Source organism: Salmo salar, chromosome 19 (assembly GCF_965601325.2).
Source record: "Salmo salar chromosome 19, fSalSal1, whole genome shotgun sequence".
In the NCBI taxonomy this organism is placed as follows: domain Eukaryota; kingdom Metazoa; phylum Chordata; class Actinopteri; order Salmoniformes; family Salmonidae; genus Salmo; species Salmo salar.
Window position 1 is genome coordinate 6,560,866 of NC_138309.1, and position 15,569 is coordinate 6,576,434.

The following is a 15,569-nucleotide window of genomic DNA, read 5'->3' on the forward strand; positions in this document are numbered from 1 at the left end:
ATAACGGGCAAATGTTGTACAATCCAGGTGTGTAAAGCTTTTAGAGACTTACCCAGAAAGACACAGCTGTAATTGCTGCCAAAGGTGCTTCCACAAAGTATTGACTCAGGGATGTGAATACTTACAGTACCAGTAAAACGTTTGGACATAAATCCTTGAATGAGTAGCTTTCTTTATTTTAACTATTTTCTACAATGTAGAATAATAGTGAAGACATCAAAACTATGAAATTACACATATGGAATAATTTAGTAACCAAAAAAGTATTAAACAAATACATTTTATATTTGAGATTCTTAAGTACAGTGGTTCTTCCTGTAAAAGTTGCGTCATACTGCAGCACACCTTGCGGGCTGCCACAGAATTCTATGGCACGTTATTTAATTGTCAGCCATTGTTGCCATTAATACTAGTTAGTGCTAGTTTGACCACCAGAGAGCATCTTTGAGAAGCATTTGATAGTCTTCAATATTGGCCATACTAGAGAATTTAAAACCTGTTTTTGTAAGAACGTAGAATATGGGATTGATTTTAAGAAATGTATCTTAATTAATTTGAATAATATTGTGGTGTTTCTAGTCCAAGAAAAACAAAAAATGAAACCCTCCGTTAGGAAAATATGGCTCTGTACAACGTGACGGTCGGGAGTAGGCTACAGTACTAAGAGCATAACATTTCCACACCCTAATTGTAGTCTAACCAATACCAAAATGGAGATTAAGTGAGAAAAGAAGACCAGTCCCCATGCTTGTCTCAGAGCAGCACGAAACGGTGCTGAAATAGTTGACCACACGCGGGTGAACTATTGCATCTATCTTCAATATGCTTTTTAGATAAATAAGACCTACACAGCACATTACTCAACACTAGTGAGACTCATGTCACCTACGGTTGGCCTACAGTATATCTAAAAATATGTTTTCAATGACGTTACTCTCCGTCAATAATTAATTTTAGAGGATTGGAGGAGTCTAAATGAATATCTAACGGGCATTTTTCATTAAGGTAAATCTGAATTTTGAGAATATCAAAAGGGGCTTTTATATCATTCTAAATTATTTAATAATAAAAGGCCAAAATAATATTTATAAAGGCCAAAATATTTATTTCTGTTTTTAGAGGGAGAGAAACGAAAAGCCCACCATGCCTATTTTTTGGACAAGGACATCCCAGCCGGACAAACCCTCCCCTAACCCGGACGACACTGGGCCAATTGTGCACCGCCCTATGGGACTCCCAATCACGGTCGGATGTGATAGAGCCTGGTTTCGAACCAGGGACTGTAGTGATGCCTCTTGCACTGAGATGCAGTGCCTTAGACCGCTGCGCCACTCAGGAGCCATGACCAATATATATTGTCCTGCATCATAGAAACATTGTTTGCAGAATTCACAGCCTGACACACTTGTGAAAAACAAGCTAAATAATAATAATAATAATAATACGTTTCCCCCTTACCACATGTATGGTTTTTTAATCAATTAGGATATTTGAGTTTAACCACAATATTTGTTGTATCTTTTCTGGTGGATGAAACTGAAATTGCAACCAACTTTCTATGGCTATGGCGATATTTTGGAGATTATTTTGTTTTCAAGTAACTGGAAGTGATTGAGAAAAAAGCCATTCTTGAACATGAGGTGAGACATTCTTACTAATATGTAAATAAAGCCAGTTTGTTATTTAGAATTATTTATTTCTGGTTTTAGAGGGAGATAAACCAAAAGCCCACCGTCACCTCATAAAACCTATTTTTGTAAAAACATAATATATGGGATTGATTTTAAGAAATGTAGCTTAATGAATGTGATTAATATTATGGTGTTTCTATTCCAAGAAAATCAAAAAATGAAACCCTTAGGGGTATCACAACCGGCCGTGATTGGGAGTCCCTTATGGCGCTGTACAACGTGACCTTTATTTAACTAGGCAAGTCAGTTAAGAACAAACGCTGGGTCAATTGTTGGCCGCCCTAAGGGACTCCCAATCATGGCCGGTTGTGATACAGCCAAGCTAACTAAAAAATATATTTGACAATACAATTCTCCACCTTACCCTCCTTCTTGGCAGGAGTCTATTATCCTGCTAATAGCCCACAATGGCGCTGTACAATGTGACCGGTCGGGAGTAGGCTACAGTACTACAGTAAGAGAAAAATAATCCTGACATATCCACACCCTAATTGTTGTCTAACCAACACCCAAATGGAGATTCAGTGAAAATAAAAATCTCATTGATTTATCAAGACCAGTCCCCATGCTTGTCTCAGAGCAGCGCCGTCTTGACCACTGAATGCTGTCTCTTCCATTAATTTTGAAAGAGTATTTTCCAGTAAGCAACAATTTGTTTACCTTCATTAGCCTACTTTGTTAACTTCTCTAGGGTAGGGGGCAGTATTTTGACGTCCGGATGAAAGGCATGCCCGTAGTAAACTGCCTGCTACTCAGGCTCAGAAGGTAGGATATGCATATTATTAGTCGAGTTGGATAGAAAACACTGAAGTTTCTTAAACTGTTTGAATGATGTCTGTGAGTATAACAGAACTCATATGGCAGGCAAAAACCAGAGAAATATCCAACCAGGAAGTGAGGAAATCTGAAGTTTGTAGTTTTTCAAGTGATTGCCAATACAGTATACAGTGACTTAGGGTTCATTTTGCACTTCCTAAGGCTTCCACTAGATGTCAACAGTCTTTAGAACATTGTTTCATGCTTCTATTGTGAATGGGGAGAGAACAAGAGCTCCTGGAAGTAGATGAGTGAGAAAATGACGAGCTCAGAGGCACACACTCACGTGAGTTAGCTGTGTTCCTTTTCTTTTTTGAAGACATTGGAATTGTCCGGTTGGAATATTACTGAAGATTTAAGATAAAAACACCCTAAAGATTGATGCTATACATTGTTTGACATGTTTCTACGAACGTAAATATAACTTTTTTGTACATTTTGTCATGACAATTTGCGCGCACTTCCTGCATTTGGAGTAGTGGACTAAACGCACGAACAAAAAGGAGGTATTTGGACATAAATTATGGACTTTATCGAACAAAACAAACATTTATTGTGGAACTGGGATCCCTGGGAGTGCATTCTGATGAAGATCATCAAAGGTAAGTGAATATTTATAATGTAATTTTTGTCATTTCTGTTGACTGTTTGGCTTGTTTTGATATCTGAGCGCTGTACTCAGATTATTGCAAAATGTGCTTTCGCCGTAAAGCTTTTTTGAAATCTGACACAGCGGTTGCATTAAGGAGAAGTGTATCTATAATTATTTGAATAACTGTTGAATATTTTATCAACGTTTATGATGAGTATTTCTGGAAATTGATGTGCTCATTCACCGGATGTTTTGGGAGGCAAAACATTTCTGAACATTACACGTCAATGTAAAATGGGGTTTTTGGATATAAATATGAACTTCATCGAGCAAAACATACATGTATTGTGTAACATGAAGTCCCATGAGTGCCATCTGATGAAGATCATCAAAGGTTAGTGATTCATTTTAGCTGTATTTCTGGTTTTTGGCTGTGTGGTTTTTCTTGTCTCGGCTCTGTCCTAACATAATCTAATGTTATGCTTTCGCCGTAAAGCCTTTTTGAAATCGGACAATGTGGTTGGATTAACGAGAAGTGTATCTTTAAAATGGGATATAATAGTTGTATGTTTGAGAAATTTGAATTATAAGATTTTTGTTGTTTTGTATTTGCCGCCCTGCTATTTCACTGGCTATTGAATAGTGTCCCACATACCCCAGAGAGGTTAAACATTTTCTGTCATTCAGTGATATTTATTCCCATAGTAATTCATTATGGATCCATAATGAAATAAACATCTGCATTTTGAAAGAGTACTTTTTACATTATTTTATTAACAAAAGCATAAAGATGCTGATGAAGAAATACAGTACTGTACAGTATATGCTTTATCCGACATTTTGCGGTTGCATGAGGTCGCCTACACGTACTTTAAACATATAGATAATAAAGCAGAAGATAGACGCTGCCTGCATTTGTTTATTAGGCTACTGTGCAGTCTGACAAGTAAACATAGCCTACAATACATACTGTAGTAAACATGGGAAAGTGCCTAATTCCTTACATAAGGGAGAGCAGGCCATGTCCAGACTTTCTCTGTGACCTCAAGTACTCATTAACGCTGTCTTTAATGCATTTTCGGGTTGCATCAGTCTTGGACAGAAACTTCTGAGACACAGTATTAATGATGAACACCTGGAGGTTCACTGGTAAGCCACATATGCCTCAGGATCAATTCCAGTTGGTATTCTGTATCCACTCGTGGGATCTCTCTTCGGTTACACATCCTTGGAATAGCAGAACAGCATAACGGTCTGGACGGCCCTTGCTGTGCCTGGTGAGCAGTTCGTCAAGTTCTGTTGTCCGAAGATGCATGGAAATGTCAGGGTGAACCGACGACCTGACGAACCCACCACGTATGTTGAATCTGCCTGTTGGAGGTGGAGTTCCAGAGCTCACAGGTGTACCTGACATGGATTGTGACTCCATCTCGTTCCTCGCCCTCTTCAACGCGTCATTCTCCGCCTGACTCTCCACAAATGAGGGCATAAACTGAGTGAAGACGCCAGCAGAGTAAGTATACCTTTATGTAGTAAAACAAAAATAAATAAAATACCAACAACACCTACAGTATATCCATTTTTTTTTATCTCTACATGTACAGTGGGGAGAACAAGTATTTGATACACTGCCGATTTTGCAGCTTTTCCTACTTACAAAGCATGTAGAGGTCTGTAATTTGTATCATAGGTACACTTCAACTGTGAGAGACGGAATCTAAAACAAAAATCCACAAAATCACATTGTATGATTTTTAAGTAATTAATTTGCTTTTTATTGCATGACATTAGTATTTGATCACCAGTAAGAATTCCGGCTCTCACAGACCTGTTAGTTTTTCTTTAAGAAGCCCTCCTGTTCTCCACTCATTACCTGTATTAACTGCACCTGTTTGAACTCGTTACCTGTATAAAAGACACCTGTCCACACAATAAATCAAACAGACTCCAACCTCTCCACAATGGCCAAGACCAGAGAGCTGTGTAAGGACATCAGGGATAACATTTTTACATTTTAGTCATTTAGCAGACGCTCTTATCCAGAGCGACTTACAGTGGTGAATACATACATTTCATTTTTTCATTTCATGCATTTTTTTTAAATTGATTTATTTATTTTTTGTACTGGCCTCCCGTGGGAATCGAACCCACAACCCTGGCGTTGCACACACCATGCTGGCATTGCAAACACCATGCTCTACCAACAGCCACAGTTGGTAGAGCAAAATTGTAGACCTGCACAAGGCTGGGATGGGCTACAGGACAATAGGTAAGCAGCTTGGTGAGAAGGCAACAACTGTTGGCGCAATTATTAGAAAACGGAAGAAGTTCAAGATGACAGTCAATCACCCTTGGTCTGGGGCTCCATGCAAGATCTCACCTCGTGGGGTATCAATGATCATGAGGAAGGTGAGGGATCAGCCCAGAACTACACGACAGGACCTGGTCAATGACCTGATGAGAGCTGGGACCACAGTCTCAAAGAAAACCATTAGTAACACACTACGCCGTCATGGATTAAAATCCTGCAGCGCACGCAAGGTCCCCCTGCTCAAGCCAGCGCATGTCCAGGCCCGTCTGAAGTTTGCCAATGACCATCTGGATGATCCAGAGGAAGAATGGGAGAAGGGCGTGTGGTCTGATGAGACATCAATAGCTTTTTGGTCTAAACTCGACTCGCCGTGTTTGGAGGAAGAAGGATGAGTACAACCCCAAGAACACCATCCCAACCGTGAAGCATGGAGGTGGAAACATCATTCATTGGGGATGCTTTTCTGCAAAGGGGACAGGACGACTGCACCGTATTGAGGGGAGGATGGACAGGCCATCTATCGCGAGATCTTGGCCATCAACCTCCTTCCCTCAGTAAGAGCATTGAAGATGGGTCGTGGCTGGGTCTTCCAGCATGACAACGACCCGAAACACACAGCCAGGGCAACTAAGGAGTGGCTCCGTAAGAAGTATCTCAAGGTCCTGGAGTGGCCTAGCCAGTCTCCAGACCTGAACCCAATAGAAAATCTTTGGAGGGAGCTGAAAGTCCGTATTGCCCAGCGACAGCCCCGAAACCTGAAGGATCTGGAGAAGGTCTGTATGGAGGAGTGGGCCAAAATCCCTGCTGCAGTGTGTGCAAACCTGGTCAAGAACTACAGGAAACGTATGATCTCTGTAATTGCAAACAAAGGTTTCTATACCAAATATTAAGTTCTGCTTTTCTGATGTATCAAATACTTAAGTCATGCAATAAAATGCAAATGAATTACTTAAAAATCATACAATGTGATTTTCTGGATTTTTGTTTACGATTCCGTCTCTCACAGTTGAAGTGTACCTATGATAAAAATTACAGACCTCTACATGCTTTGTCAGTAGGAAAACTTGCAAAATCAGCAGTGTATCAAATACTTGTTCTCCCCACTGTAGGTCTCCTGATTTAAACCCAATCTATCTTGTTTGGCATCAACTGAAAACATTCATCTGCAACTGTACCAAGCCTACAAGCAAAGATTAACTGGTTAAGGCTTGAGAAATTGATGATACAACAATGCAAAAAATGAATTGATCATCTCAGCAAGGTTTTACCAGTGGTCGTGGAGCTGGGGGGAAGTGCAACTAAAATGTAGTTTAAATAAACATCTGCATTTTTAATGTTTTTTATCTCGTTATTTTAATAATGAAAGCATAAAAGACGTTTATTTAGAAAATTGGGGGATTTTCCCACCTACAGCAGCCGAGCTTTGAAGAGTTGCCTGTCAATTCATAAACCATGTGCCGTGAAATGTCTATTTTGCTATCTATATGGCTCGCCGACATTTTGCGGTTGCATGAGGTCTTGAGTTAGAAATGTAACATTTTATAGTACTTAACCTGTTATGGCTAGGGGGCAGTATTTTCACGGCTGGATAAAAAACGTACCCGATTTAATCTGGTTACTACTCCTGCCCAGTAACTAGAATATGCATATAATTATTGGCTTTGGATAGAAAACACTCCAAAGTTTCTAAAACTGTTTGAATGGTGTCTGTGAGTATAACAGAACTCAAATGGCAGTTCAAAACCTGAGAGATTCCTTTACAGGAAGTGGCCTGTCTGACCATTTCTTGAACTTCTTTGCCATCTCTATCTTTTACAAAGGATCTCTGCTCTAACGTGACACTGCCTACGTCTTCCATGGGCGCTCAGAGCCCGGGGAAAACCTGAATGTCGTCATCCCAGCCCCAGGCTGAAACACATTATCGCCTTTCTCAAGTGGCCGATCAAGGGACTGTGGGCTTAGGCGCGTGCCCTGGCCGCCCCCGTCTTTGTGATTTTTCCTCTGTTTGCCGAAAAGGAGATTCCCGGTCTGAATATTATGGCTTTTTTACGAGATAAATTGCATAAAAATTGATTTTAAACAGCGGTTGACATGCTTCGAAGTACGGTAATGGAATATTTAGATTTTTTTTGTCACGAATTGCGCCATGCGTGCGACCCTGATTTACCATTTCGGATAGTTTCTGGAACGCACGAACAAAACGCCGCTATTCGGATATAACGATGGATTATTTTGGACCAAACCAACATTTGTTATTGAAGTAGCAGTCCTGGGAGTGCATTCTGACGAAGACAACAAAAGGTAATCAAACTTTTATAATAGTAAATCTGATTTTGGTGAAGGCTAAACTTGCCGGGTGTCTAAATAGCTAGCCCGTGATGGCTGGGCTATGTACTTAGAATATTGCAAAATGTGCTTTCACCAAAAAGCTATTTTAAAATCGGACATATCGAGTGCATAGAGGAGTTCTGTATCTATAATTCTTAAAATAATTGTTATGCTTTTTGTGAACGTTTATCGTGAGTAATTTAGTAAATTCTTAGCAAATTCCTCCGGAAGTTTGCGGGGGGTATGCTAGTTCTGAACGTCACATGCTAATGTGAAAAGCTGGTTTTTGATATAAATATGAACTTGATTGAACAAAACATGCATGTATTGTATAACATAATGTCCTAGGTGTGTCATCTGATGAAGATCAAAGGTTAGTGCTGCATTTAGCTGTCTTCTGGGTTTTTGTGACATTATATGCTAGCTTGAAAAATGGGTGTCTGATTATTTCTGGCTTGGTACTCTGCTGACATAATCTAATGTTTTGCTTTCGCTGTAAAGCCTTTTTGAAATCGGACAGTGTGGTTAGATAAAGGAGAGTCTTGTCTTTAAAATGCTGTGAAATAGTCATATGTTTGAAAAATTGAAGTTTTTGTATTTTTGAGGAATTTGTAATTCGCTCATTGGATATTGGAGCAGATGTTCCGCTAGCGGAACGTCTAGATGTAAGAGGTTAAGCATTGAATACATTGCAAATTGGGGGATTTTCACACCTACAGTAGCCGGGCTGTAAAGAGTCTATTGTCCTGCTAATAGGAAACATTGTTTGCATGATTGACTACACCTGCTTCAGTACTACAGTACACTTGTGAAAAACAAGTGTTTGAAAACCTGTTTTCAAAATGCCTCCAGCTGTCCATCACTACTGTAAATAAAAACACAGCATCTTGTTTACATTCTTTATTGTAACCACAATGTCAAAAATAATTTGTATCTACCTTTCCAATTACTTTTAGAGTTTGAGATTTACAAATGTACACTTTTCATGTCATTTTTAGTAAGTAATATGCTACAGTCCAGTTACAGGTTGTTCTGATCAAGTAGAAACAAAAAAAATGTGTATTTTTTGGGGTGTGTGTGCAGGACAGAGAAATAGCAATTATTACACTATTGTTCAGGAGGAATGGAAAATTTCATGTCAATTCATAAACAATGTCACATTGAAAATCTCTTCCCAACTATTTTCCCCAATAATTAGATTTAAAGGATTGGAGGATTCTAAATTGTTTGTTTAAAAAAATTATATTTTGGAGATTTCATTTTCAAGGAAATCCCAGATGGCCAAACCCTCCCCTAACCCGGACGACACTGAGCCAATTGTGCATCGCCTCATAGGTCTCCCGGTTGCAGCCGGCACGGGTATCGAACCAGCATCTGTAGCAAGGCAGTTTGCACTGCGATGCAGTGTCTTAGACCGCTGCGCCACTTGGGAGGCCCCATCCATAAAGTTTTTAATGCTGATCAATTGCGTTGCACAAAGTATCAAAATATGGATGATCACCTGGAATGCATTTCAATTAACAGGTGTGCCTTGTTAAAAGTTAATTTGTGGAATTTCTTTCCTTATTAATGCATTTGAGCCAATCAGTTGTGTTGTGACAAGGTGGGGGTGGTATATAGGAGATGGCCCTATTTGGTAAAAGACCAAGTCCATATTATGGAAAGAACAGCTCAAATAAGCAAAGAGAAACGACAGTCCATCATTATTTTAAGACATGAAGGTCAGTCGGTCTGGAAAATTTCAAGAACTCTGAACATTTCTTCAAGTACAGTCGCAAAAACCATCAAGCGCTATGATGAAACTGGCTCTCATGAGGAACGCCACAGGAAAGGAAGACCCAGAGTTACCTCTGCTGTAGAGGATAAGTTCATTAGAGTTACCAGCCTCAGAAATTGCAGCCCAAATAAATGCTTCACAGAGTTCAAGTAACAGACATGTTCAGAGAATGCTGCGTGAATCAGGCCTTCATGGTCGAATTGCTTCAAAGAAACCCCTACAAAGGGACACCAATAAGAAGAGACTTGCTTGGGCCAACAAACACGGGCAATGGACATTAGACCGGTGGAAATCTGTCCTTTGGTCTGGAGTCCAAATATGATATTTTTGGTTCCAGGCCTGTGTCTTTATGAGACGCAGAATAGGGGAACGAGGGATCTCCACATATGTGGTTACCACCGTGAAGCATGGAGGAGGAGGTGTGATGGTGTGGGGGTGCTTTGCTGATGACACTGTCTGTGATTTATTTAGAATTCAAGACACACTTAACCAGCATTCTGCAGCGATACGCCATCCCATCTGGTTTGCGCTTAGTGGGACTATCATTTGTTTTTCAACAGGACAATGACCCAACACACCTCCAGGCTGTGTAAGGGCTATTTGACCAAGAAGGAGAGTGATGGCGTACTGCATCAGACCTGGCCTCCACAATCACCTGACTTCAACCCAATTGAGATGGTTTGGGATGAGTTGGACCGCAGAGGGAAGGAAAAGCAGCCGACACGTGGCTCAGCATATGTGGGAACTCCTTAATGACTGTTGGAAAATTTTGAGAGAATGCCAAGAGTGTGCAAAGCTGTCATCAAGGCAAAGGGTGGCTACTTTGAAGAATATAAAATATATTTTGATTTGTTTAGTGCATTTTTGGTTACTACATGATTCGAAAGTGTGGCCCATGGCACTTTACCAACATGTAAGGTTGCACCCTCCTAGGCCTCACCATCACTGTAATTGGCATTTTAATTTTGCCTTATGGAAGAAGAGGAATAATAATATTAATTAAAGCTGCAGGTAGCGTTGCCGGGGTTCAGCTGTGTGCTCACTGTGCAACCTTCAGGACAAATTGGACACATTGCACTAGGATGAGCTACTTCTGTACTGTTTACAATGCTTGCCAAATATCAGAACTCCACATTGAACAAGTCATGCAACATTTTGCTTTTGCGGTATTTTGGACCATTTTCAATGATGTTGACTACTTTAAACGTCTTCTTTTCCAGAACCGCTGTACCGATTGGCACCAAATTTGGTATATATCATCTATGTAGCCATGTCTTTAAACGGAACATTTTGCAGGACTCTAACTGAAACAGTATGACTGCTATGAGCCAATGAGCTTGCATTAATGTGCATTGGACAGGAAAAAACATTCATGCAGCCAAAATATACCATACTTTCCAGGTTAGCTAGACTCATATCCTTGAGCATGTGTGCCAAATTCCATCACTCTGAGTCTAACAGATCAAGAGATATAAACATGTGCCCGTTACAGCCCCACAGTGTGAGGAGAGGAACCTATGTACACATTTTTTGGACCCTAGCTAACACAGGGTGAGGGGCGTGACCTTTCAAATATACCATTTTCAATCGCTTGTTATAGCGCCACAATGTGGCCAATTGGTAAGGCATTTTATGAGAGGGTGTGTTGGCGCTTTACCATCATGCCAGGTTGCACCCTCCTAGGCCTTATCATCTCACTGGAATTTGCATGTGGATCTGAATGTGCTTGAATATGTTCTCTTCACAGTGTTTGGAACATGTGTACCAAGTTATGTTACAATACTAAAACCTGTGACTGATTTATATGCATTAATGAGAATAAACATGTTCCCGTTATAGCACCACCGTGTGGTCAATCTCGATATGCTTGCATATGTTGAGTCTCACAGTGTTTGGATTTGTCTTGGATATTATGCATCTAATCATTTTTTTTTTACATTTTCAGGCCCTGTACACACTCAGATTGACAACTGATATACAACACATTTGACACAAGGTTGTGATGCAACTATTTTTGTAATACAATGGAGAGTTTATTGCACAACCATTGTGATCTGTTTCTAAACACATCTAAACACTTCTGTGTAGACAAACTCTCCGTTGTATCAAAACAGTTGTCTTTGTTGTACATCAGTTATATAAACTGAGTGTGTACAAGGCATTAGAGAAAAAAAAGCATAGTTGGTCTCTTACATTGCTAATTTGCTGGGCGTTGATCCTTGCTCTGATGAAGTCAGGGTCGTCGGCATGTAAGGTATATTTGTGCATGGCGTCCGAGTCTCCAGACTTATACAGCCTCTGTAACGTGGTGAGAATAACATTGATAACAATTACACAGAATTTGCCTTTGAAGGGGTCACAGAGATACATGGTTTTAAATACTATTTTAAATCTTTCAAATACTTATAGCGTTTGCTTTAGTCTGCCTGGAGTGCCAAATGGGTGGGGTTTGCTCTTTTGAGACTAGGCAAGCTCAATCAAGCTCAGCTGTATATTAAATATTTTCATAGTATTTGAAGCCTGGTCTGCTCAAATAGCAAGTTCCATTAGATTTAGTAGCCCTTCTCAACTGAGGACACTGAGGATTTTACAAAATGAATAGGACCTCATACCTCACTGCACTGGAGGTAGCTGTTCTTAGCATGAACCATGTCTGGAGAGTCCGCCACTTGGGTGAACTTCAGACTGTCTGGCAGTTGACGATATTTCTTCTGCAAGACCAAGACCACTTCACATAAGGATCAGTCACACGCACACTCTCTATCTTATTTCTCAGGTAACATGGCCGCTAGTTGTGTACTTACATCACTGGTGAGTTCTCCGGCTTTCTTTGCCAACTCCATTTGAGGCGCCCCCATACCATCCCAGGCCACGCCCTTCATGAAGTTCAGATCCGACTTGTACAGTTTCTAGAAAACAGACAGGGTTGCTATTTATACCCTCATATTTACTGAAACTCTTATTGGAATATTGTTCTTTGTATTTCCTGAGAAAGACTTTGGTTGAGATCTCTTTAATTATTTTGAAAATGTACTATGGTAAAAACGATTCTATTTGATTGTATTCTCTTCTAGTCTATTCTAAACAACGTTGCACCCTGGGACATGATTTGTTAAATTAATTTGAGGAGAAAGCCCCTGCTCCAATATCCTAATACTTAATAGTATATTTCCCTTAATCATGTTCTCCCTCTCCCCTCCACTCTCCTCTTCCACTCACCCTCCCCCCTCTTCTCCTCGCTGCCTCACCTCGCTCTGCAGGTTGTAGGCCTTCTTGGCCCATTGGACTTTAATATCGTCAGGTAGGACAGTGTACGCATGGAGCCTATTTCTGTAGTCCTGATCGCTGGCCAGAGCCTGGGCGTTCTTGGCTGTCACTAAATTGATCATATCTCGATTGAGGTGGTACTGTCCGCTGGTGGAAAGTGCGTCTTTGCGGTACTCCTGCTCACTCGTCAGCCGGCCCATCTGCATGCAGTGTAGCATGCGCGGGTCATCCAGAATGCTGCGGGCGCCGATGTGCTTGCCCTTATCCAGCAGGTGGTTGTGCTTGTATGGGACCTAGGTTGGTAGAAGGGAAAGAGAAGAGTGAACAGGCAATAAGTGTATCTTATGATTGACTTGATCAAATTGACTGTCATACATTGGTGACTTCATTATATACATTTCATTATTTGATTTTGTTAAAACACCTTTTTTTCTTCTACTTCCTCCCACCCCATTGTATTTTTGTGCACCTCATATACCAAACCCCCCTTTTTGCCCTCAGAGCAGCCTCAATTCATCAGGGCATGGACTCTACAAGGTGTCGAAAGTGTTCCACAGGGATGCTGGCCCATGTTGACTCCAATGCTTACCACAGTTGTGTCAAGTTGGCTGGATGTCATTTGGGTGGTGGACCAATCTTGATACATACAGGAAACTGTTGAGCGTGAAAAACCCAACAGCGTTGCAGCTCTTGACAGAAAACTGGTGAGCCTGGCACCTACTACCATACCCCGTTCAAATGCACTTAAATATTTTGTCTTACCCATTCACCCTCTGAATGGCACACATACACAATCCATGTCTCAATTGTCTCAAAGCTTAAAAATCTTATTTAACCTGTCTACTCCCCTTCATCTACACTAATTGAAGTGGATTTAACAAGGGACATCAATAAGGGATCACAGCTTTCACCTGGATTCACCTGGTCAGTCTATGTCATGGGAAGAGCAGGTGATCTTAATGTTTTGTATACTCAGTGTAACTTACATGCAAATAGGTGCTACTGTTGTGGCTAAGGTTCCTAGCTAAGGTTCCTTTTATTTCGTGTCTTACCTTATCCTTTCATTTACTGTTTTTGTTGGACAATTTTGTGCGGTTTTTGAGTTTCCTTTTTGCCATCATTATCATCCTGGAATCTGTTCAAATAACCTGGAAACAATCAAGGTGTTCATTACTCAAACCTTGGAACAACTGTACCTGGGAATAATTACAATCAAGAAATCTCAAGTTGTTTTATTGGAAGATTTGCATTAATTGGAAATGAGTTGGAACCCTACATCTATTTTGGTGTCTATTATACAACGGGTGGGTCTAATCCTGAATGCCGATTGGTTAAAATTGCCTTCCAGCCGGTGTCTATTCCACAAGTTACCACTGGCTAAAGCTATGATGTTAAAATGCCTATTTACTCTGTTCCATCTGACTGCGCAATCCACTGACTCATCAGCCCAGCCAGGCACATTATAAACTTGATCTCTGCTAAGAAAAGCATCTAGACATTATCTCACATTTCTTTTAGACAAAAATGTAGTTTTCAACAGCTGAGATTTGGAACCAAATTCTACCGTTGTTATGGCTTCTGTTCTAATGTTCTAATTCGCTATTTCTATTAGACACCAAAATACAGGTAAGGGTTACACCTCATCTTCCAATAAAACTGTAAATTTCTTGATTGCAATAATTAACATATTTATTACTCACTAAGTTCGGTTATGAACTCAGTTTGAGTAATGAAGGCATTGGTTGTTTCCAGGTTATTTGAACAAATTCCAAGATGATAATGATGATAAAACGCAAACTCAAAAAGATACAAAATGATCCAACAAAAACAGCCAAAGGATAAGGAGAGATATGAAATGAAAGACACGGAAATGGTGCCATATTGCCAGCTATAAACTGGTTCTAGGTGTTAGTAACATGAATGGCCAGCAGGTGGTACAATAACCTAAATAAAATGGGTTCAATAAACATTATTTCTCCAGGTAATTTCTTTATATTTCTACCACATTTTCTAATATATAAAAATGGCTATTACAACTACTGTACTTTCAAAGAGTGCATTCATAAACGGAGTATTACTCACATCGCTGGCTAAAGCCATTGAGGTTTTGGCAGCCTGGAAGGGGATGTCCTGCATGGTCAGTTTGTAGCCCTGAGCCCTTAGAGTGTGCCATGACTCCCTGTACTTGGTCTGAAGAGGAAAACAAACCATCAGTAAGTCCAGGCCCTCGTTTGCCAAAGCCTTCATAAGCGTTAACGTAGACTGGATCAGTTATTCATATTATTTATCATCTAATGTTACAATTGTTCATTGGAGATCCCATCATAAGGTGCATCATTGATTTTGACAAACTGAGCTGTTTGTCAAAATCAACTTACTATCTAGAATCTCTTTCTGATGGTATCTACATTTTGGAAAACAATTACATGTCGCTGCCCAAATCATGTCAGTTTCTGGCCCCATCACTGACAAAATAGAAATATGTGATGCTTTTTACTCTCATTATTTGAGAATTTAGCTCTACCTTATGTTTCTACATAGACTGTAGACAGTGTGGAGCTCAATAGACACTAGGGATCCCTTGTTTTCCTTTAATCAGTTTACGGACAAGGACGAGCTTGATTCTTTGTTTACTATAGATGTTAAGTCCACGGGCAGACCAGTTAGATCCTGGTCATCGTATTGTGAAACACATAGCCCATATTTTCTTAGTAATATTTATTTCTGGGATTATTCCTAAAGAATGCATAACAGTGCATGTTTTTCCTCTTCACATCTGCCCCATAT

At 40.1% G+C, this 15,569-nt stretch overlaps 1 protein-coding gene across 6 annotated transcripts in view; it reads right to left on the reverse strand.

The window, feature by feature from the left end:
• nrap (nebulin-related anchoring protein) overlaps window positions 1-15,569 on the reverse strand; it is a 129,124-nt gene that overhangs the window by 26,497 nt on the left and 87,058 nt on the right. For all 6 annotated transcript variants that reach the window (XM_014157059.3, XM_082965583.1, XM_045702007.2 and 3 more), the window contains 5 exons: window positions 14,865-14,972; window positions 12,764-13,075; window positions 12,320-12,424; window positions 12,128-12,226; window positions 11,709-11,813 (listed from right to left, as the gene is read on the reverse strand). In XM_014157059.3, the coding sequence (XP_014012534.2) occupies window positions 11,709-11,813; window positions 12,128-12,226; window positions 12,320-12,424; window positions 12,764-13,075; window positions 14,865-14,972 (729 nt within the window). The remainder of the gene's footprint in view (window positions 1-11,708; window positions 11,814-12,127; window positions 12,227-12,319; window positions 12,425-12,763; window positions 13,076-14,864; window positions 14,973-15,569) is intronic.